We start from the raw sequence: 25,309 nt of genomic DNA, 5'->3' as shown, positions 1-25,309 counted from the left end.
TTGAGGTCTAACAGTGAGTGAAATTTTCCAATGGACTTGGAGGTTGCCAGGTAAGACTTACTCTAATAACAGTTCCATTTGGGCATGGAGAATATGTTAAGAATGGTGTGGTGGACATTGCTCATATATACGTGGTAATCCTCTCCCTCCTGCATCATTGGAACCAGCCTTTCCTGCCCCCTTACGTGTAGGCTGAGTCAGTGAAAAACCTTTTCTTTCCCTGTGCCCTAAAAGGCCTTGTATTTGAAAATGAAAGCGTAAGATTTTGAAGAAGCCTACACTTCGGCAACCTTTGAATCATTCACTGCACAAAGCACAGTCACCAGTCACCAGACCTATGATGGGCCAACTCTCTACATGAAGAAGCACATCCAGAGATGCATCTTACTTGCCCCCAGGTCTACGGAGTTATAAAAAGGAAGGAATTAAGCATTTTGTTTTTGGATGGTCCAAAGGAAAATTTCACTGAGTGAGTGACCTTAACCAAGTCATGAAACTGCATTAGAAGGACTTACTATGGGAGAAGAATGAGGGGCTCCAGGCAGAAAGCCCCAAGGCAATAAAGAGACAAGGAAGTGATAAAAGGGGACTGAATGACCAAGGAGGCCAGGGTTATGAGTCACATTCTCCACCATTGCCACCACATCTTATCTGATGACCTGACTAACCACATTAAAAAAGTTCATGTATGGGCCGGGCGCGGTGGCTCAAGCCTGTAATCCCAGCACTTTGGGAGGCCGAGACGGGCGGATCACGAGGTCAGGAGATCGAGACCATCCTGGCTAACCCGGTGAAACCCCGTCTCTACTAAAAATACAAAAACTAGCCGGGCGAGGTGGCGGGCGCCTGTAGTCCCAGCTACTCGGGAGGCTGAGGCAGGAGAATGGCGTAAACCCGGGAGGCGGACCTTGCAGTGAGCTGAGATCCGGCCACTGCACTCCAGCCCGGGCGACAGAGCGAGACTCCGCCTCAAAAAAAAAAAAAAAAAAAAAAAAAAAGTTCACGTATGTTCTTCTTAGTTTATTCTACTCAAAACACCATTAAAAATACCTTAGCTCCCTTTTTCTGTTTTTTGTTGTTGTTTTTAGATGGAGTTTCACTCTGTCGCCCAGGCAGGAGTGTAGTGGCGCAATCTTGACTCACTGCAGCCTCCACCTCCTGGGTTCAAGCAATTCTCCTGCCTCAGTCTCCTGAGTAGCTGGGACTACAGGTGCCCACCACCATGCCTGGCTTCTTTTTTTTTTTTTTTTTTTTTTTGTATTTTTAGTAGACACGGGGTTTCATCATGTTGGCCAGGCTGGTCTTAAACTCCTGACCTCAAGTGATCCGCCCACCTCAGCCTCCCAAAGTGCTGGGATTACAGTTGTGAACCACCACACGTGGCCAAAAATGCCTTAGTTCTTAAGTCCACAGGTTATTAAACATACATTGCTCTAACCTATACTATGGATGAAAATTGAAAATTAAGCCAATAACATAAATTATTAGTTTAGAAATCACAGATTTAGAATAAGTCACGTTTTTAATCAATGTGTTTATTTTTTATTTTCACTGGGTTGGTTTGGGGGTCATTAGGATATTTTGAAGGCATATATAGTCATCCCTTGGTGTCCAAGGGGGATTAGTTCCATGACCCTTCAAAGATACCAAAATTCACAGATGTCCAAGTCCCTGATATCAAATGGCATTGTATTTGTATATAACCTATGCCTATATATTCCATTGTAAATCATCTCTAAATTACTTATGTCTAATGCAATGTAAATGCTATGTAAACAGTTATTTGTATTGTTTAGAAAATAATGACAAGATTAAAAGTCTATCCATGTTCAAAACAGATGCCATATTTTTAGAATATTTTTGATCCAGAGTTGGTTGAATCCACAAAGGCAGAACCCACAGATACACGGGACTGATTGTATACAGAACTAGAAACTCAGAATTTACGTTTTAGCTTGTATCATTATTCAAAAATTGATTAATACCATTAATATTACTGGCCTCTTTGGTGACACTAACCATTCCCTTGGCAATTTTGTACTGGTTTTCTATTACTGCCTACCTACCCCAAAATGAGAGGTTAAAAGTCACTACTATCTTATTTTCTCTCAACATGTGTCAGGAACTGAGGCCGGTCTCCCTTGGGCGATTCTTTCTATTCTGGGCGGCATCACCTTGGGTCACTCAGTGGTAGTTGGCCAGTAGCTAGACTTGTCTGGAGGGGTCATGAAGGCCTTGGGCCTATCCTGGTGCCTTGAGAGGGGCAGCTGGAAGCCTGGATTTTGCGGTGTCCCTTCATGTATTCTTAGAGCCTCGCAATGGGGTCTCTCCAGTAGGGTGGTAAATATTTACAGGGTGGCTCAGGGTTCTGAGCCAAGTTTTCCCACAGCCCACGTGTGGAACCGTCAGTGGTACTTTGATTTTTCGTCAAAGCTGCCACACGCCAGGCTCAGAAATAGCCCTTTATGCATTGCATGCCTCTATCAAAATATCTCATGTACCTCATAAATATATACATTATGTACCCTCAAAAATTAAAAAAAAAAATTTACAAAGAAAAAAAATAGCACCTGCCTTTTTGATAGCAATGCTGACAGGAAAGTTTCAAAGAATCTGTGGCTATCTTTAATCTGCCCCAGCCTGAGACCAAAGGACCACACATAGACATGCAAAGTATAAGCTCAAATCAAACTTGGAAAGACTGAAGCCTGGTTTAATTCTAACAATAATAAATTACCAAAATAAACAAATCCTGCGTTAAGACAGTGCTGAAATAAAAGATGTCTGTGTTCCACCCTAGAACTTTAACTATCATAAACAAATTCAACATAAAAATGTAATGCTTTGTTTTTAGAAAATTAAAGAAAGAATGGGAGCTAATACTTGCTAATTATGTATCTGATAAAGGTCTATCAAGACTATATAAATAACTCACATGACTCGATAAAATATAAATGAATTGAAAAAGACAAAGGATTTTTATATGCATTTCTCCAAAGAGTATATATGAATGACCACTAAGCATATAAAAAGATACTTAACATCATTCATTAGGGAAATGCAAACCAAAATTACAAGGAGGTATCACTTCACACCCACTAGTATGGCTGCTATACTAACAAATGTTGGCAAGGATATGGAAAAATTGGAACCCTATACATTGCTGATAGGGATGTAAAATGGTGTAGCTGCTTTGGAAACCAGTCTGGTTGTTCCTTAAAAAGTTAAACATAGAATTACCATATGGCCCAGTCATTCCACTTTTAAATATACACCCAAAAGAATTTAAAACAAACTCACACAAAAACTGGCATACAAATGTTCACAGCAGCATTATTCATAATAGCCAAAAGGCAAAAGCAACCCAAATATGCACCAACTAATGAAGGGATTAAAAATTATGGCATGTCCACACAATGGAATATTAGTCATAAAAAAGCAATGAAGTACTGATTTATGCTGTAACATGGATGAACCTTGAAAACACTATGCTAAGTGAAAAAAGCCAGACACAAAAAGCCACAATATTGCATACAATCCATTTAAATGAAATATCCAAAACAGGCGAATCCATAGAGACCGTGGTTAGTGGTTGCCAGGGGCTGGGAAGAGAGGGTGGATAGAAATGGGGAGTGACTGACTGCTCATGGAAACAGGGGACTTTTTTAGGGATGATAAAATATTCTGGAATAAGATAGTGGTAGTGGTTGTACAGTTTTGAAAACATACTAAAATTACACACTTTAGAAGAGTAAATTTTACGGCATGTGAATTATATCTTAAATTTTAAGAAAAGATAAGAGCCACTTGTTAGCTATGCAACTTTGGGCTTATAACAAATCTACTCTGTGCCTCAGTGTCCTCACCTAGAAAATGTGGTCATAACAGTGCCTGCCTCATAGGGCCGTTGTGAGAAATACACAAGATAATCCAAGAAAAGTACTTAGCACAGTACCTGCCACATAGCAATGTGTTCAAAGATGCCATTTACTATTATTTCCTTTTCCCAAAAATGTGTTCCTTATGACTGTTAGTTTCTTCTCTCTTTAAAAAAGTAAAAAAAAAAAAAATCAAGAAACATTTTGCTTATTAATCTTTACTGATTTTCAGCTACTGGCTAATAGTTCTCTCTATATAAAAAAATTCTTATGCTTGATAGAATACACAACAATAATGTTTAGAAAAATAAAATGTGGTATCTAGTTTTTTGAGGAACCCAAATCCAACACCCCTACTACTAATACTACTACTGTTACTAATACTGATACTAATACTACTACTCACAGGTAAAGGAGAAGAAGAAGGAAGAAGCAGCATTGATATTTGTTGAGTATTGAACATGCACTAAGTGGTTTATGTTCACCCCCATGTGTCATGACAGTGCCGGATGCAGTATGATTTCCCCACAGTCCCAGGCCCCCGAGGACACACGGTGGGCCATGAGGGCACAATAAGATGGCTATAATACTAGTGAGTACTGGTATATACGGGAGCACAGAGAGAAGGCCATGCTGCCTGGGAAGGTCAGGAAGGCATCACAGAAGTGTAAAGGGCTTTCTGTTTTTCTGTTTTTGAGACAGAGTCTCACTCTATTGCCCAGGCTGGAGTTGGAATGCAGTGGTGCAATCTGGCTCACTGCAACCTCCGCCTCATGGGTTCAAGCAATTCTCCTGCCTCAGCCTCCTGAGTAGCTGGTAGGACAGGCATATGCCACCATACCCCGCACATTTTTGTATTTTTGATAGAGATAGGGTTTCACCATGTTGCCCAGGCTGGTCTCAAATTCCTGACCTCATGTGATCCACCCACCTTGGCCTCCCAAACTGCTAGGATTACGGGCGTGAGCCATCGCACCCGACCACATACTTTACCATATAAAGTACATAAGCTTTAAAAACCACGAGGAGGGGAGAGGGAAAGGCATTCCCAGCAAAGGAAACAGCAGTGACAAAGGCAAGGAAGCATGGAGGTGTGCAGGGTGCTTGGGGAGTTGTTCGTCTAGAACATTGACTGAATGATGGGTAGGGGTAGAGGGGAAGAAACTGGACCCGAAATGAGTGAGCATTTAATGCCAAAATAAAGTTTTGGACTTGCCTTTGTAAGTTTGGTGCCACTAACGATTGTTCAAGCTAGGGACTGGCACAACTAGCAGTCTTCCTTGCTCTTTTGTCCTTCACTAAAGCAGCATCTGAGATGTCTGCTCCATAAATGGCTCCAGTGGGGTGAACAAGCAGCTGACCCGGACCACAGAGAACATTAGCTCCTGCCTTCAGATCAGTAAGGCCTATGATCCTGTTGCACAGGTGAGGCAAGTGGACAAGTAAAAGTGATCAAGCATTTAATGCTGAGGTCCTAGAGAAAACCAGGACTCCCAATAGAAAGGGTGAAGAAAAGAAGGGAGGGACAGGAGGGGTGAGGGAGCTCCATTAAACCTCTGTAGGTTAAAAGAGCTGTCCATTGTGCAAGAGACAAAACGAGATATTGGTAAATTCCCTTCTTAGAAGCCATTAAGGAATACTGGAAGCTTTACCAGCTCCATCCAACAGAACTTTCTGTGATAATGGAAATGTTCTACATCTATGCTGTCCAATATGCACCCATCAGTCAGAGGTGGCTGCTGAGCACTTGAAACGTGTGCCACTGAAGAACTGAGTTTTAAATCTTATTTCGATTAAATGTAAGTAGTCTCATGTAGCTAGAGGTCTCCATATTGGACAGCATAGTTTTAGAATCTGTATTTTCTTATCCCTTTTCATCTATTGTTTCTTAGACAAATGCAGCAAAGGGAGTTTGGAATCCCTTTCCATCTGCTATGGTTTGAAGGCTTGTGTCTCCCCCAAAATTCATCTGTTGAAATCCTAACCCCTTGGCCAGGCGCGGTGGCTCAAGCCTGTAATCCCAGCACTTTGGGAGGCCGAGGCGGGCGGATCACGAGGTCAGGAGGTCGAGACCATCCTGGCTAACACAGTGAAACCCCGTCTCCACTTAAAAAATACAAAAAATTAGCCGGGCGAGATGGCGGGCGCCTGTAGTCCCAGCTACTCGGGAGGCTGAGGCAGGAGAATGGCGTGAACCCAGGAGGCGGAGCTTGCAGTGAGCTGAGATCCGGCCACTGCACTCCAGCCTGGGCGACAGAGCGAGACTCCGTCTCAAAAAAAAAAAAAAAAAAAAAAAAAAAAAAAAAAAAAGAAAAAGAAATCCTAACCCCTAAGGTGACAGCGTTAGAAGGTGGGCCTTTGGGAGGTGATTCGGTCATGAGAGAAGAGTTCATGTTGTTTGTAAGTATCCAGTCTACGGTAGCTTGTTACAGAAGCCCAAACAGACTAAGACACAACATTTTAAACATTCCGTCACTTCTGAATGATTTCAAATTGTTCTGAGAGACCCTAAAATTGCTTAATCATATAAAAGAGGTATTCAGTGTCATTTGTCAGATTGCCACCAAAATTCTGAGAATTCAGCCAATGAGTTGCCAGCAGTACCCTCTCTAAAAGAATAAAATTGGGTGTTGTTTTGAGTAGAATCAATCTTTATTTAGTATAAGCGTAAAGATTTTGGTGTGCGTTTCTCTTTCCAAGTAGCTGGATGAACCAGGACGTTGGGCTAGATGACTTCTGAAATCCCTTATAACCACATGGTTTCAGAGTCTACAGATGTCACTGGGTTAATCTTGCTTCCTGTTGTGTTGCATCCTAACCAAAATATCAAAGCACCTCTCCAAAGCCCTCTGGCTCACACCCCAGGGCAGGAAAAAGTCAATAAAGTTGTAGTGTTTCACCATCAGAAACCTAGACTGGCGGAAAGAACAATTAAACAGCTTCAAATCACCTCACTCTTCACATATTGCTATGGATAGAATTCCCCACTCCTGTCTCCTCCTTCCCACCCCAACAAACAAACCCTTTAATTCCCCGGAAGCAGCCCACACATCCCCTAGACCTCCCCAAGTAAAGTCTCTCAATGTCTCCAAACAGGGGTGGTGTCTGCACTTGGCAAGCAGGGGCGAGGTCTATCAGTTGGCCTCTCAACCTATCCATACACTCCTGTGCACACAAGTGGGAACAGTGGCTTCAGGACACACAGCCTTCAGGACAGAAGACACCCACAGAGCATGCTCTCCTGAGTTAGAGTGGATGTGAAACCAACCAGTGTCAGCCAGGGTGCCAAGTCAGCCCATCTCTCCAAGGCCTCCTTTCTCACCGTCCAATGCTCTAACATGCCCTGACTAAAGCCCCGACATGCTTGGGGAGTACAGATGCCATGACAACGGTGGGGGAGGAGAGTTAGGGAATATCACTGCTGTCAGCTATCACTGGAAGTTCTGTAAACACAGGCAGGTCATTCACAGCTAGAAGGGGTGAGGAAGAGCTGCCCCCCCTACTCTTGGGGCTGTCCAGACCCCAGTGGACAGGGGTAAGACAGGGCTCTTACTACCACAAGGCCACAAGTGAATTAATGTGCAATTATCATTGTAAGGGGATGGGGAAAAAGTAAAAACCCAAAAAATCTGTGATTTGGGCAGCTTCCAGCATGGATATTAATATATACACTCCTCAAAACTCAGTATCTTTTGCTGTTCATTCAAGACCCCGTATGACTTATAATGAATTTAAAGTCCTGTATTAGACAATCATACTCCTCCATGACCAAATTTGCATAAGACTTTATCCTAAAATTTGCATTTTAATTTAGAATTACCTAGCAAGGACAATAAGCCCTAACCATATGCCAGTCTAACCACAGTGTCTTCAAACTCTTTACACAGATGAAGATCCACAGGCACCTACTGCTATCCTCAGTGTGGTCACCACTGTTTGGTCTCAGTCAGCACAGGGTCAAGCACAGGAGATGGGAAACCAAGTCATTAGTAAGCACCAGGGGAGAGTCAGACCCGGGGTCCTAGAAGCCCAGAGAAAGGATTTCTAATGCGATAAGTATTGTAAACTATTTCAAATACATCTACATATATCTACATTTTCTCGCTTTTTTATCCATAGATGGGGAAAAAAAAGTTGCCATGCTTTCCATATATTAGATATGTAAAATACCAGGAAACACTTCCCTTTATTTTCTCAACTTCCCACTTGGAGTTAATCAAGAACAGAACACAGGCGGGGCACGGTGGCTCTCGCCTGTAATCCCAGCACTTTGGGAGCCCAAGAAGGGTGGATGACTTGAGGTTGGAAGTTTGAGATTAGCGTGGTCAACATGGTGAAACTCCGTCTCTACTAAAAATACAAAAAATTAGCCAGGCATGGTGGTGCGCACCTGTAATGCCAGCTACTCAGGAGGCTGAGGCAGGAGAATTGTTTGAACCTGGGAGGCAGAGGTTGCAGTGAGCCAAGATCACGGCACTGCACTCCAGCCTGGGCGCAGAGTGAGACAAGAAGAAATAGAAAGGAGAGAAAGGAAGAGAAAGGAAGGGAGGGAGGAAGGGAGGGAGAAAAGGAGGGATGAAGGGAGGGATGAAGGGAGGGATGAAGGGAGGGAGGGAGGGAGAAAAGGAGGGATGAAGGGAGGGACGAAGGGAGGGAGGAAGGGAGGGAGGAAGGGAGGGAGGAAGGGAGGGAGGAAGGGAGGGACGAAGGGAGGGATGAAGGGAGGGACAAAGGGAGGGATGAAGGGAGGGAGGGAGGGAGGAAGGGAGGGAGAAAAGGAGGGAAGGGAGGGAGAAAGGAAGGGAGGAAGGGAGGGAGAGAGGAAGGGAGAGAGGAAGGGAGAGAGGAAGGGAGGGAGGGAGGGAGGAAGGGAGAGAGGAAGGGAGGGAGGGAGGGAGGGAGGAAGGGAGGGAGGGAGGGAGGGAGGGAGGGAGGGAGGGAGGGAGAGAGGAAGGGAGGGAGGGAGGGAGGGAGATGGAACAAGGGATCAGAAATGACCCAGAGAGAAGGACAAGTGGCTGACTGAAAGGAAGACAAAACACAAGAGAGATCCCCAAAATGTTCTAAGAAACAGGCCCCCAATCAAACATTCTCACAGTCGCTTTAAAAATAAAACAGCCCAAACATAGAATAGGTCTATGGCCAAAGCCTGGTCTTCCTAGTCCCTCCTCACAGAGATGTAAACTGCCCACGAAAACGAAACATGTACAAGTTCTGTACATATGAATGCACAGGAAAAAAAGACGGGCAGGATGGACCTCCAAATGGAGTCATGTGTCTCTCTGCATTTTCCCACATTAAAAAGTGCCTGGAGGGATTCCACAAACCCAAATGGTAGCATCAGATTATGTCTGGGGGTGGGGTCTGGGGTGATCTTTTAAAATACTTTCCTATCTTCTGAATGTTTTTTTTTTTTTTTTTTTTTTTTTTTTGAGACAGAATCTCGCTCTGTCACCCGGGCTGGAGTGCAGTGGCCGGATCTCAGCTCACTGCAAGCTCCGCCTCCCGGGTTTACGCCATTCTCCTGCCTCAGCCTCCCGAGTAGCTGGGACTACAGGCGCCCACCACCTTGCCCGGCTAGTTTTTTGTATTTTTTTAGTAGAGACGGGGTTTCACCGTGTTAGCCAGGATGGTCTCGATCTCCTGACCTCGTGATCCGCCCGTCTCGGCCTCCCAAAGTGCTGGGATTACAGGCTTGAGCCACCGCGCCCGGCCAACTTCTGAATGTTTTATATGGTGCATAGATAATATTCATAATCTTTTAAAATGCTACTTCCATGGTAGAAAAAAAAAGGCCTTTGCAAGTTGTTAGAGATGAGCTGGCACTAAGAATACATTTGCAGTAAGGATGGGGAATGCCAGTCAGAAAACGGCCACCTGAACCAAAAAGTCAATCCCTGAGCTCCATCAGGTTTTGAAGCACCACATTCCACCTCCCCACCGTTGTCTAGGTGGCTGCCAAGTGCTACTTGAGGAAGTGATAAGCATCACTATCTGGCACACATTTAGCCTTCAGGAATGAAAGGTCAGGGAAGAAGACACTGAAGCCCAATTAGCATCACAGCAGACTCATAAGCTATTATACAAGTCATCTCCACAGATGAATCCACCTTCCTTGTCCAGAAAAAAAAAAAAAAAAATCCAAATACTATTGAAAATATTGTAAGTTTCCATCAAGTCTGGCCTTTAAAAATTTTCTCATTCACAATCAAAGCCAATGAAACTAAAATTTTCTTGTATGAATGTCTTTTAAATGTTCCCTGATCACTTGACTTTTGTCCCTTTTAACCCACTTTTCACAAAGGTCAAAAGTAACTTGAAAACAGCAGTATTCATAAATTTCTCCATCTCCCGACCTCACTCCCAAATATTGACTTTTGTTGATTTTGAATGACCCTACATTCTTTGATGTGGTCGCTTGAAAAGAGTAGGGCCTATCTAAAAACAGACTGATAAACAGACATATAGCCATGAATGGATTCAAAAGCAAAGTTGTTTTCCTTGAGGGATTTGTCAAAGCACCAAGGGTGGCCAAGAGTCTGAACTTCCAAGAAGCAGCCTTACTGCAAATCAGCACCTGCTACTAAGCCCCCAACTCCGAGGAGTGCCTCACGTCAGCAAATGGCTTTCACTTCACTCTCCTGCTTGAGCCATATGACAACCTTATGAGACAGAGATCATCATTTCAAAGATGAGGAGACAGAGGTTCAGAAAGAACAAAAATGGCAACAAGTATGCTCAATACGTCCTTGGCAGAGCAGGGATTTAAACAGGTCTTCTCACTCTGAACCCCACAATATCATTTCTAAACCAGAATGTCATGAATTGAAAGATGGATATATTCAACTAATCAGAAGACACTATTCATTCAAAGTGTACAGGAACTGCCCTCCCCTCCACCGCCAAAATGCTCACCTTGTATAAGCTTACATCCCCAAAAAATGAGTGCAAAAGGCTGATGTAATTTTAAGAAATATCACTTAAAAAAACTGTAGAATCAGAATCCATTTAGAAGACTGAAGGAAGATTCCTTTGATTACATCAAGATTGCAGACATCCTATTCCAGAGCTGTTTCCTCTGCAATATATGAAAATATGGGACTCAGGGGTTTGGGGCTGAACCTTTCTATTCAAATTATGCCAGTAAACTAGGATGGGAGATGGAAAGAAGAGAGAGCATGCTAAGCAATTTGGGCTTTTGTCCCAGCTTAGCCACTTAACAGCTGTGTGACTTTCAGCTTGTCATTTAGGTTCAGTTGGCCTCCATTTTCTAATTTATAAAAATGGAAATAATACCGCCTACCTCACAAGCCTCTGTGAAGAGCAGCACAAGCATGGATGAAGCTCACACAAGTATGAAGTATTAATTATCATTATTTCTGCCAACAGGCCAGTTCCTGATTCACCCTCAGTGCTTACTGAATTCCTGTAACACCGCTGTTCCTATCCGAGAAGTTTCCTAACACCACCCACTTGATAAAAACCACAAGAAGCCAGGCTCGGTGGCTCATGCCTATAATCCCAGCACTTTGGGAGGGCAGAGCAGGAGGATCGCTTGAGCCCAGGAGTTGGAGAATAGCCTGGGCTACGTGGCGAAACCCAGTTTCTACAAAAATTTAGCTGGGGATGATAGTGCGCACCTGTGCTCCCAGTTGCTCAGGAGGGTGAGGTGGGAGGATGGATTGAGAGCCTGGGAGGTCAAGGCTATACCACTGATTGCACCACTGCATGCCAGCTTGGGCAACAGAATGAGACCCTGTCTCAAAACACACACACGCACACCCACACACACGAATCTAACCCTTGCATTTCTTGCATTTAAGACCTTCAAAGTCATAAACAAGTAGATTCTCATAAGAATGGTCTTTATGAATCTCTCCTACCACTTTCCCCATCAATGCTGCTTTAATTTTTATAATGCACTAAATGCTGGATGTTTTGTTTTGTTGTTTGTGTTTTCAGAGGAAGTCTGTATTCTAGTCTTCCTGGCAGACCAATCCCATACCCCGGTGACTCCACCTCAAGTAACACAGGAAGCCACAGGATGAACCTGTGTGACATGGAGAAAAGCAAGATTTTGTCTGTTTGTCAGTTTCTGTCCATGCAGAATCAGAAACTGTCCTAAAAGGGACCCCACCACCCACAGAGGGAAGCACATGGTGGCCCTAGCTGACATCTGTGAGGCTACATGTCACAGCAAGGACAAGAAAGCAGGAGACCCAGGTTCCAGTCTTAGCATCACAGCCTCCTGGTTGGGGCTCCCTTGTGTATAAACCAATGGAGGCTGGGCGAGATAGCCAAACCTCTAGATTTCAAAGGTCAATACATTTTTTTCTTTTTTAAGTCTGGGAATTGACTTAGGGTTATTCACACTTTTGATTTTTACAAGTAAGAATAGTAAGAACAAAAAGTACCATAATTCCACTTAAATAGCTAAAATGTAAAGACAGAATCAACTACTGATACACACAACAGCATGGATGAAATTCAAAAGCTTTTTTTTTTTTTTTTTGAGACATGATCTTACTCTGTCACCCACCCTGGAGTACAGCGGTATAATCTCAGTTCGATGCAACCTCTCTCTCCTGGGCTCAAGCAATCCTCCCACCTCAGTCTCCTGAGAAACTGAGACTACAAGTGTGCGCCACCACGCCCAGCTAATTTTTTGGGTATTTTTTGGAGACAGGGTTTCACCATGTTGCCCAGGCTGGTCTCAAACTCCCAGACTCGAGAAATCTGCCTGCCTCAGCCTCCCAAAGTGCTGGGATTACAGGCGTGAGCCACCACACCCAGCCTCAAAAACTTTTTGTAAGTAAAAGAAGTCTGATGTGAAAGGTCATATAATTCTACCTATAGAACATTCTAGAAAAAGCAGAACTATAGATAGGAAACCAATCAGCAGTTGCCAGTTGCGGAGGGGTCAGCGAGGAGACTGATCATAAAGGGGGTAATAAGGGAACCTGCTGCTGGCAGGGTGGAATTGTGAGTACAGTGGTGGTTCCACGACTCTATATATTTGTCAAAACTCATTGAACTTTACGCTTAAAAAGAGTAAATTTTATTGCATGCAAATTATACTCCAATAAAACTCAATTTTTAAAAAATGCAATCAATATTCTATTCTACCATCTTCTACAATAAAAAGGAAGAATATTTTAACCATCCAAAAGCAAAGCAACATAATTTTTGAAAAGAATAGTCATTTATTTTGAATAAAGTTATCTTTGGGAATAATTTCCTCCTTTTCTCATTTCACTCTGGACTGGGGAAAAACTTCATCAGGTAGTGACTAAGGCAGGTCTGGGTTTTGAAACCACTGGCTGGGTCATCCTTAAAGCCTTTTTCAGCTCTACAGTTCTATGCATCTGGCTATCCTGTAGTTCTTACTAAAATGAGTTTGAATTACAGCACCATTTTACCTGCCTAATGTTTGTTCCAGGGAACACAATTTCATTTTTTTTTCCCACCCTGAACACGATTTTACATAAGAGTTTTTAAAAGGCAAAATTCCAAGCAGCTGTAGGGAAAGTATTCTCTATAGTCTACTGTAAAGGGATCTGATCTGCTGAGAAGAAAGAAACACGGTGAAGAGGAGGCTTGGCATATATTCCTAATAACCATGATGCAAATTAAGCAGCAATACTATAGTTGATTAGATACCAAGTTTATATTCACTTTGAGCCTATCTCTGTTTTCACTATTTAACTTCTGCTTAAGCAGCTTTGAATTTGATAATGCTGTCATTGCATAATAAGGTCTGTTCATAGTTTTAAAATTATTATTCCCTAGTTGATCATGCTAGCTAGGATATAAATGAGTGATAATAGCACTTTCATCTCCATTTCTCAAATAAGAAATTCTCCAGGCCTAAACTTCTAAATTATTTATTTTGATTCTAATATTAATAGATTAGTCAGTATTCCTGAAGCTAACCAGAGAATATATCAGGAATTCAAACTCTGCTTCCAAGAATCTTCAAATTCTTTTTTTTTTTTTTTAACTACCATTAGGACGCCTTTAATTTTCCTTCTCTACAATGATTCATCAAAATATTAAGGTACTTAAAGTTGGTTCCCCTACCTCAATTCCCACTCCCAAAATAAATTCCAGATGAATCAGTGATTTAAATATAATAATTAACCTATAAACTCCTTGAAAACAGTGAAGAATATTTTCATAATTTTGGACCAGAGATACCCTTTCTAAATATCATATAAAACCAAAAGCCAAAAATAAAAATACCCATAAACTTGCCTGCAAAAACTTATTCTACAAAGCAAAAATTTTATTCAAATTCAAAATACAAATTGTATACTAGGAGATAATATCAACAGTACAAGTGACAGACCAAAAAAAAATCCTTTGTATATAAAGAGCTACTACAAATCAAGAGGAAAAAATGAGCTCAACAGAAAAACAAGTGAAGGATACAAACTGGCAGTTTGCATTAATTTTAAGAATGACCAATAAACAATTGAAGACATACTTGGCCCCAGTCATGATTTTAGACATGAAAATAAAAATAATGAGGTATCCAATTTTGATCTGTGAGAACAGAAAAACCTGAATGTTAATAACACCCATTAATGAGAGGGGGAAACAAACCCTTACAGAAGTGGTGGGAATACAAATAAGGGCAACTGTTGTAGAAGACAATTTATCAACATCTATGAAAATTTCAAAGACACATTCTACGATCCAGCAATTCCACTGGTATAAATTCATCCTACAGATACACACCTAGAGGCATAAGAATATATATGCACAAAGACGTCACACACTACAGCATTGTATGTGACAACAACAATAAGGAAACAACTCTAAATTTCCATTAGTAGAAGACTTAAATAAAGCACTGACATCCATTCCTAAGAACACCATCTGGCCATCCAAAAAGGAGCGCAAGTAAATCCATGTGCCTAATATAAAAAGATCTCCAAAATTTGTTAAGAAAAAAAAAAAAAAAAGGAGAAAACAGTATGTATGTGATCTCATTTGTATAAAAACATGTATTTATGTAGATACAGTTATATACACATACACATACGAAGACACAGTAACACATGCCTAGAAACATACGCAAGAACAGTTAAGAGCAACTATCTCTAATGAGCACATAGGACAATAGGTGGGGATAAGTCCTTTTAGTTTTATCTTCTTCCATTCTGGTTTATAAAAAGTAAAGACACATATAAAAAGACAAAAACAAATTGCACTTCCTACATGTATATAAAGTACCAATTAAATGTTGAGAACTCCTACTATAATTCCTGGAAAATAAAGAAGGCCAGTTAGAGGAAAATGCTTTAGCATTAGGGCTGTACCTACAGTTCCTGAAGATTCGACTTAGGGCAAGTTAAGTGAGGCATTACAGGTAAGTGCCACCATCCTAAGCAAGTTAAGGAAAAGGGGATGTCTCTTTAAAAAAAAAAAAAATTATGAAGAAATTGAGTTTGTAGTTGGAGGCAGAACAGCCAGGTGTATCTAAGAAAGACATTTCACATGGCCCTGACCCAGAAAGCAGGCAGGTTCTAGCAGATGGAATCATGAGAAGTTTCAAGTGTGGATCTTTCTACCAGATGCATGGAATATGGAAAAAGATAGCAGTTGACTACAATAACTATATTTGAACTAATGATATAAAGGAGTAGCCCTTGGAACATTAATTTTAACAAATATTTATTGCCTTAGATAAATGCATTTTAAAATTATTTCCTGTATTGTAGTGACTGTAAATCCTCCACAATAATCCATGAAAATGCCCCCCTCCTACCTCCTGCACACCTAACACAAGATCTCACAAGATCCTCAGGAGAGAATAAATCATACTTGGATGCCAAATTACCCGAGAACATTTTTATACACTAGGAATGCTGAAGCTCCTTGCAAAGTACATAAGCAATTCGGGGACTAGGTTTTATTTAAGGATCGGTGATGGCTACTAGTCTTCACAAACGGTAAATCTGACAACTCTGTCTCCACAATGAAATCATCCCCTAGAGCTTCACAATAGACCAATTAACAGCTGCCTAAAGTGACAACAGAATGCAAAAGTGTCTCTCCAGATTTGGTTCCCATAGTGTCTGCATGCCTTCGTATTCTACCTACAAGAAAATCCTACTGCATTTCTCCCGGCTTTAAATTTATGTGCAGCAGGACAAGTAGGAATTCCACTGCAGTGGGCAACTTTAAAAATAACATGAAAAACACCTTCCCCACAGAAACAAATAAGGGGGCTGAAAGCCATGCTGGTTATTCGAATGCCTCCTTCCTTTCTCATGGTGACTTACCTTAGAATTCATTTCCATGTGGTATTTGGCACAAGCTCGAAGCTGAGTCACCCAGAATTGTTTCTCTTTTGCATCAGCAGCTAAAATAGAGAAAAAAGAGAAAGAAATGATTGCAGAGGTTGTTCCAAAACACATCCAACTTATTTCTACACCCACCTAAGGGGGTGGGGAGCCTGGGGAGTGAGAGGTAGCGAGAAGGTAGGGAAGTGAGCACAGATCACAGCGTTCTCAAGCGGCCTGTACTTACACCAAAACAGAGACTGCACTGACTCTCCACGGAACATTCTCTCTTGAGTCATATGAAAAATGGATCCTGAAATACCCATTGTAAGAATAATTTTGCCATTTTTTAACCTCGTCTGAAAAAAATCGTTTCTATAATACTTCTTTAAAAAGGCAGCAAGGAAGGAACCACGTGCTTATTTTCAAATGCCTCTAACCTTGTGTAGCTAATATGAGTATCAAACGGCATTTTTTTTTTTTCTTTTTTTTTTTTTGGAGATGGGGTCTGACTCTGTCCCGCAGGCTGGAATACAGCAGCGCCATCTCCACTCACTGCAAGCTCCGCCTCCCAGGTTCCCGCCATTCTCCTGCCTCAGCCTCCTGAGTAGCTGGGACTACAGGCGCCCACCACCACGCCTGGCTAATTTTTTTGTATTTTTAGTAGAGACAGGGTTTCACCATGTTAACCAGGACGGTCTCGATCTCCTGACCTCGTGATCCACCCGCTTTGGCCTCCCAAAGTACTGGAATTACAGGCGTGAGCCACCGCGCCTGGCCTCAAAGGGCACTTTTCCAGGGCCTTTTACTATCTACCAGGGCTGTATTGTGGTGTCACTAGCATTTACAAAATAAGTATTCAGTTGAATTACCATTTTAGTATGTTCTCAAAGATTCATACGATTAGAAAGAGCAAGATACCAAATGCTGCCTTAGAGAGCCTCAAATTTCCCCCAAAGAGACGTTCAAGTGCAAGTAGCCATGTTGTACAGTCACATCCTTCCGTCTATAACCTACCTCTCAAATAATATATATAAAGTTATTCTTAAATATCATGGGCACACAACAGGTTCTAATGAAATCTAAATCATCAATTTAACCACATAAATAACTGCATAAATATTATAACACTAGCTGCATAAATGCTGACTATGAAAAAACAAAAAAAAAACAATAACAACAACGATTTCTTGGAAATTATAACTGTTTACAAAACTGGGCCTCGGTGTCATTTGTCCCTGAAATCTGATTTTGGCTTGAACTTTCAGGTGAAGAAATCTAGAGTTACTAAATGAGAAATTCTTTGGCTTAGTCCCATTTAAGGCATGAAGACGGCTTCCACAAACCCCAAATGATTTGTCTGTCAAAAGGCCTGTTGCGCAAGTCTGATTTACAGAGTGTGCCAGGTGAAATGAACTTCCAAAGACAAAGGACTTTGCAGAAATTAGGGCCTTTTTCCTTAGTAAACTTGAAGAATTGCCAGTTTGGGGCAGTCCTATCCAAAGGCTTTGCATCAGAAATACTCCCAAAAGCTGTGCATCTCATGATATCATGATCCAACTCCTACTATGTGCAGGTAAGATGGGAAATGAGACACCAACAGCCAGTTCCTTGTGGGATGGGCTAGGAACAAGCCAAAAACATGCAGAAATTTATCCTGACTTTTTTTATAGTTAAGCTTTAGCTAAATTTAGCGATTGCGATTATTCCAGGCAGATCATAAAACCTCTATATTTGCTATTAAAATTGCCCTCTAAAAAAAACCTAGGGCTTAATAATCCAAAGGATATGAATGATTCAATGGCAAAACAAGATGGCTCAATTGCTAAATCAGTTGGATTTTTCTTTTGTATGGGTTTGTGTCATTTTATAAACCACAGGCAGGGTGGAAAGTGCCATTAGGTTTTTGGTCTGCTATTGTTTCTGCACTGACAATTTATTAAGCAATACATGGCAAAGCAAAGCCAAGGCCCATATAAATCTAGCCAGCTGGAATGCACACTGCATGAATCTCAAGAGAACATGAATCTTATCACATTCCTGAAAAAATTTTATCAACTATAGACATTTTTACTTCCTAGGTTTTTGGATTGTTTTATAGATTCTGAAATATGACTTGCATAGAGATAATAAACATTAGCTTATTCCATCTCTTGGGTAGTAAAGCTTGGCAGAAGAATGGTGAAAATTGGGCTGAGAAGTGAGGAATGTAGACCGAAAGTTGGACTTTGCAGAGGCAACTCATTATGGTCACGAACAGATAGCAAGTGGCCATTTCTTCGTACCTAGCTCTTACTTAGTCAAAAGAAAATGTTGCATAAAAAAGGCAGAATTTTCAACCACCTCTCAATACTTAATACATACTACTTTTCCTCAGGCCTTGATAAATAATATAGACTCTGCGTGTCCGTGTGTGTGTGTGTGTGTCCGTGTGTGTGTGTGCGGGCACGCACATGTGGGCATTTGGATTTGTTTCGTTTCATTATTTTATTAGACGAAAAGTGGCAGAAGAATCACAGCAATGCAATCACAACAGATCCTGGTAGAATGATCTAGCAATCAAATTACACTGTAATTCTATTACAAGTCTGACATTCTGTGCAATGGATGTGTCTTGAGGGCGAATGCTGGACTCCCTGGAAAGTCATCCTCATCTCTGAGATGCTGGGCAGGTATCCATTTTATTTTTTCCTTTACTAAAGCAAAGATATCCATTTTCAAGAGGCAAAGAAAAGGGAAGAAAGCATACAAAGGGACATTAACTCCATTCTCACCAGGCTCTACAACAGTGGACCCAACAAAACTCAAAGGGGCACTTTAACAAGAAATGGTTGTAGAGAAACTTTGGGAGGAAGACGCTCGCACCCTTAAAGGGCTTATTTTGCCCTTACATAGCACAGCCCTCACAGGGCACTGTAGTGAAGATTCATACTATCAGGTCAAAGAAAATATACTGAGCTAACGCTTAAGATCTTCGAAGTCCTAAGGCGTGCTGCTTTGGCAATCACTCACCTTTCCTTTGTCCTTAATTCCTCAGTTAATTAGGACAAGTAATTCCTAATGTCAGCTCCATCTCCCCACCCCAGGGATAAGAGGGGCAGTGTGTGTCACCACAGAGTCCTCCAAACACAGCAAACTGTCAAAGGCAATTTACAGAAACAAAAAATCAAAAAACAAGAGAGCCATCACCATGGCAACTATAAATGTAGTCCGCGAGGCCTGTCTGAAAAGTTACTGGGAGAAGAACGCACCTCTCAGTTTAAACATCTCTCCATTAGCAGAGTACACGACCAGCATGTGAGGAGCTTCGTCGCTCAGGGACACTATGGCTCCAGACAAAGACAGGACTCCTCGAGGCTTCTGGTGTTTGCTTTGCTCATTCACAAAATACTGCAGGATGCCAGCCTCGAAATCCAGTACGAAGTACCTGCACAGAGAAACCACAGTACATCATTTTTCTCTCCTACCCTATTCTGCACAGCAAAGCAGAGAAAAGCAAAGTGATCCAGAAGTCAACATCAAGACTCCACATCCATGAAGCTGGAAAGCAAAAGTCCCTCCCAGATGCCCATACAAAGTTAGCCTGAGTAGGGACAGAGCACTGAATTCTTAAATCAGAGTGGAGTTCATAATGGGGCACTTATGGGCAAGGGCCAGGACCACTCAGGATTTAGTGCCATGCCCACACTTCACCCAGTATTCGTGGATACCACATTAAACCTCAGAATGGCAGAGACCGGCAGAAGCACTGCAACACAGCCTCTTGCAACATGCTCCATATGAATTCACAGGAACAGTTGAAATTCACAAGGCCTCCAGTAGAGGTAGTTTCACACCCAGATAGCAGCAGCAAGCTTGGTCTCCAACTTCCTGCCAGTGGCATGGGTACCTTAAGGAGCCTGAGGACATGGCAGCATCCGTCATGGAACTGCGGGTGCTTCTGCAACCACCTGGACACACTCCAGCAGGCCCATTCACATGAAAGCAAGGATTCCCCCTGCTCTGAGATGTTGAAATGCCACTGAACTCTACATCCATGGTAAAAGAAGAACTGCAATTTGCTTAAATCACACAATGAATCTTTGTAGCCAAATATCTGGCCTGTTAATTTTCTCAGGCTATTACCTAGGAAGTAGTCAAGACAATTTCCCCTTCTCCACCAGGATGGAAATGTCTTCACCTGAGCCTCAGATTATTACTATGGCCTCGAGGCCTCCCCCTGCTGACTTTTCTACATTCTCACTTCATCTTCCACTGATACTAGTCTTTTCTCTCTTCTTCATAGTCACCAAGTTGCTTCCTACCACAGGACCTTTGCACATGCTGTTCCCACTGTCTGGTGCAATTACTTAAAGTGTGGTCTGCAAATTTTGATGGTCTACAAACTGTTACCAGTCCACCACAGCCTTTTGAAACATTTCCTGCATTTGGCTCCGTTTCAATATCCAAATGCAGAGATCAGTTGGACAAGTCTCAATGGTTCAGAAGTTGTCAAACACACATGGTCCACACAAGCTACATACTAGTCATGAATCAATAACAGTGCAGCTGGCGGATGGGGGAAAGCAGGTCCTTCACCACCGGCAGGTTGAAAAACCCTTGCCCAGAATGCTACTCCCCCTGCCTGGAATATGGTTCCTACCCCTTCTCGCCATGTTAAGTTCTCCTGACCAGGTCAAATATTCTTTCCTGTAGCACTTTGAAATGCTCCCTCATGGCACTGGCCCCATTTGAAGTCTACATTTGTGTGATTATCTGATTCAATGACTGGTTTCCCCACTAGACTACACTCTGAGGAGGTGGAAAGTGTCTTCCTGTACACAGCACCCAGCAGTGTGCCTGATACTTCATTGCTACTCTGTTAACACTTGTGAAAGGAATGAATAAAGAAAAAAAACCTACTAAATCCCACGTTTCTCCATCCATGCATCAAAGCACCTGAGTCATACAGTGAACTGATACAGGCAATGCAATATATTTTACATTTTTGAGGGATACATGGCAAGAGTCAACATACCTACAGTCTGCACTACCAACTCGGACTTTCCACAGTTTTCATATTACACTGCACTACATTCCTTTCGATGCCATCATATTTTTGCAAAGAGTTTCAGCAGGTGCTACAATTAAAAAAACATCAACGTAGAACAGGAAAAGAGAACAGCAATGTCCAGTATGATTCCAAGGTTTGAAAAGCTGTGCAGCACCCACAGGTACATACATCCCATTAATAAGTAACTGTGGTTATTTAAGAAACTATTTTTCTTTCAATTGATATTTATTATTTTTTCAAATAGCTACTGAGTTGTTTAGACATAAGTATGTATGGGGATGTTTGGAACTAACCACTTCAAAAATGAATCCGTTAGATACTTATTTTAACCTAGAAGCACCAACAACCAGGAAAGTTTACGAACTTCTAACGTAATTTATTCTCACAATAACCTAACAGAAGAGATGTTATCCCCATGTTACAGGTATCCTGAGACTTGAAGAACTTTAAAATCCAACTTCAACTCTTCTGTGTCCAAAGTTCAGACTTGGGTCTACTCCAGCAAGCTCAAGCTCCTTGATTCTCACTCAAGTCCTTCCTTATAACTTTTCCATATCACTTCTCCAGGACCTAACTTACACCCTTCATTCTCCAAATCTCCCTGCTCCAACAGAGATAATGAAGCTGAAAGCTCCTTTGCCTGGCAATAGAGGTCCCTACTTATGGCCCCTGCCAGGGAGCAAGGCGCAGCCATCTCATTAGCACATGACTGCCCAGGTGGCAGTCCTCCAAAGCTCCAAGTCCTCTAAGAAATCATCCACTTTGAATTATTTTTAATATTTCAGATGGTCTGGCCAAGACTCGTATCTATTTTACTCTTCTTCCCTCTTATCTCTCAAGTCATTCTAATAAAGATATTTCTGGTTCTCATGAACAGCGTGGATAAATGAAGACGCAAAAACGTCAGAACCAGGGCTATTCAAAGTGTGATCACCAAGCCGGCAGTAACAACGTTGCCTGGGGTCTTGTTAACAATGGAAAATCCTGAGCCCCACCCGAGCCCTGCTGAATCATAAACTCTGGGTTTTAACAAGCTTCCAGGTAATCTGTCACAGGTGAAGTGTGAAAATCACTGACGTAAACTACCATCAACAAATCCCTTTCCTCCCCTTCCAGAGAAGTCACATCCAGAACATATTTCTCAGCTTTCCCTGCACTTAGGGTGTGGCTGTTTGAGCTTCAGCCAATAGAATGTGAGCAGTAGTGCGCACACACGCACTGGAATGGAGACAACCTACAGCACAACTTGGGAGAGCCTGGGTCCCTGAATCACCACCTGGAAGAGCACAACCTGCTGAGCAACACGCACAGCAGACCACTATATTAATAAGAAAGAAACTTTAATTAGGCCACGGGGATCAGTATCTGTTACAGCAGCTGCTAGCCTTACATTAACAAAGACACAAAAAAACCCTTCTTTATTTCTATTTTCACATCCTTCTACTTGAAATTTGCCCCTATTCCTTAATGTGGGGCAAAAGACAAACTCCGTCAATGAGAGAAGAACCAGGGTAACTTCTGAGCAGCCAATGCTCAACTTAAGTGCTGACTCTGCCTTCTCGAGGAGTGTCTTCCACTTGACCTGTATTTAATGTTGCCATGACTGCAGCTGTGCAGACAATGCTCATGGCAAGTCAGAACGTGAACAATCATCCTTTCAAGCTGAGGAAGGAGACTAGTTAGGCTCACACTGCAGCACGTTGTGCCACGTGTGCCCCCCTCCACATACCTGCAGACACAGAACTTCAGCATCCCCTTCCACAAGCATGCCACTTTTTTTTTTTTTTTTTTTTTTTTTTTGAGATGGAGTCTCGCTTCTTCGCCCAGGCTAGAGTGCAATGGCATGATCTCGGCTCACTGCAACCTCCACCTCTCAGGTTCAAGTGATTCTCCTGCCTCAGTCTCCCCAGTAGCTGGAATTACAGGCACGGGCCACCTAATTTTTTTTTTTTTTTTTTTTTTTTTTTTTTTTGCATTTTTAGTAGAGACAGGGTTTCACCATGTTGGCCAGGCTGGTCTCAAACTCCTGACCTCAGATGATCTGCCCACCTCAGCCTCCCAAAGTGCTGGGATTACAGGCGTGAACCACCACACCTGATCTTTTTTTTTTTTTTGAAATGGAGTCTTGCTCTGTCACCCAGGCAGGACTGCAATGGTATGATCTCGGCTTGTTGCAACCTCCTCCTCCCAGGTTCAAGCGATTCTCCTGACTCAGCCTCTCGAGTAGGTGATATTACAGGCACCTGCCACCAGGCCCAGCTAATTTTTGTATTTTCAGTAGAGACGGGGTTTCGCCACATTGGCCAGGCTGGTCTCGAACTCCTGACTTCAGGTGATCCACCCACCTCAGCCTCCCAAACTGCTAGAATTACAGGCATGAGCCACCACACCTGGCCACATGCCACTCTTACACAGAGGGAAGTAGAAAAGGAAGGGGATAAACTTTCAATGAAAAGGCAAAGTAACTTGCCCTCAGTTTCCCCATCCACTCCATGCCATTGATTGGAATGAAGCAAAGGTTTAACTTTTCTCTCCTTACCGCTCCTACCAGCTTCTTCACAGAGAACCTGCCAGCTTTTCTGTCTCCTAGAGGCAGCTTCCCAAACACATCCTGTTCAAACAAATAACTATATATTTGAAGAGGACATTATTTAGGAGCTGGTACAAATAAATGAATAGAATGCTGTTTTATTTTTTCAGTAAGGATGACAGAATAACCAATTGATGTCACATTATATAGGATATAAGGACACATTAATGATTTTTCACGTTACCTGTTTCAAACTGACATCTCTAACTTTCCGCCTCAGATGGAAAAAAAGAACATGTTTCCACTGCTTTCTAAAATAGTTTCAATGCAAATGCACAGGTTTGAATCGTGTACTAAGGAGTGTAAGCTTCTTCTAAAGACAGTTAAAATTTTTATCATATTTGGAGGGATACTATCTGATTAAAAATTGCAACAGACTAGAAAAAAATTGCAACAGACTAAACAAGTGTTCTTTCAGCATGGCCTTTCACAGTTAAGTCAGCTTGTGTCATACACAGGTAAGACTGTCCATACAGCAATAAGAAGAATTCCGGCGGGTCACATTCCCGGGTAGGAAAGAAATTACATTTGGTTTCCCACAGGGTCATGGCTTTGTCAGGTGCTGCTGTTCGGAGCTCGCAGCTGTATCTGAAAGTCACAGTTTTCTTTCTAAATGGAACAGTTAACCATATTTCTGGATCAGGCTTCATTAAACCAAGTGAAATTGTTAGATAAAATCCTGAAACATTCTTAAAGATCTTCCCTTCTGGAGAATGGAATAAGGCAAATCTAATTCCTAGGTTCTGGGGTTTATTAATTAACTTCTTGAAGTTACAGTGTGCAACTTGACTGCTGTGTTGGTGAACTTAATTGTACACAGAGAGAACCTATTTTCTTTGCTATGTTAAAAAATAACATCAATAAAAGAGAAAAAAAATCAAAGCATGTGCTGCGGGGAGAAAGGGAAAATGAGGGAAGCAAGCAAACAAACCCATGAGGAAAGCCATCTTCACTCTCACCAGGCTAGCTTCTTGGTGAAACCCTTGCCCAATCCCAAAGCTGGGAGATAGGGCAAGTGTAGGTCCCTTCCTGGGAAGGGCTGAAGGACAAGCCATTGCCTACTAACATCCTTCAGATATATCCATTGTTTCCAAAAGAAACACAAATGCACACATATATACCCTCATATACACTTACATATGTGACACACTCACACCGATGCCCACAAACACACATGCATCTCTCACACACTAGACATATAAACACACTCACACAGGTACTTGCATTCATGCTTACACATGTTCACTCACATACTCACAAACTCACGCACACTTGCACAACTGGAGGCGTCAGGACTGTTACACACTCACACATTCATAACCACCCATGCACTCACCCCTGAAGGTGCATTTGCACATATTCACACTCACCTGAACACGTTCTCACTCACGTCCACACACTGCACTGCCCTTACTACTACTCACGGTGCCTTCCCGGTCTTGCATCTCTGAGGCATCACCTGTCTGCACCTGTTTCATTGCTGCCTCTACACCCCCAT

The 25,309-nt window shown here is 42.2% G+C and overlaps 1 protein-coding gene across 4 annotated transcripts in view; it reads right to left on the bottom strand.

Moving 5' to 3' along the window:
- The window catches only part of OSBPL10 (oxysterol binding protein like 10), a 329,028-nt gene that overhangs the window by 208,671 nt on the left and 95,048 nt on the right, over positions 1-25,309 (bottom strand). For all 4 annotated transcript variants that reach the window (XM_010354464.2, XM_010354465.2, XM_030932578.1 and 1 more), the window contains 2 exons: positions 19,420-19,595; positions 16,169-16,248 (listed from right to left, as the gene is read on the bottom strand). In XM_010354464.2, coding sequence (XP_010352766.1) covers positions 16,169-16,248; positions 19,420-19,595 — 256 coding nt within the window. The remainder of the gene's footprint in view (positions 1-16,168; positions 16,249-19,419; positions 19,596-25,309) is intronic.

This window comes from Rhinopithecus roxellana, chromosome 1, assembly GCF_007565055.1.
Source record: "Rhinopithecus roxellana isolate Shanxi Qingling chromosome 1, ASM756505v1, whole genome shotgun sequence".
NCBI lineage: Eukaryota > Metazoa > Chordata > Mammalia > Primates > Cercopithecidae > Rhinopithecus > Rhinopithecus roxellana.
Note: the sequence above shows the minus strand (reverse complement) of the source record. Positions and strands in the feature narration are given on the sequence as shown.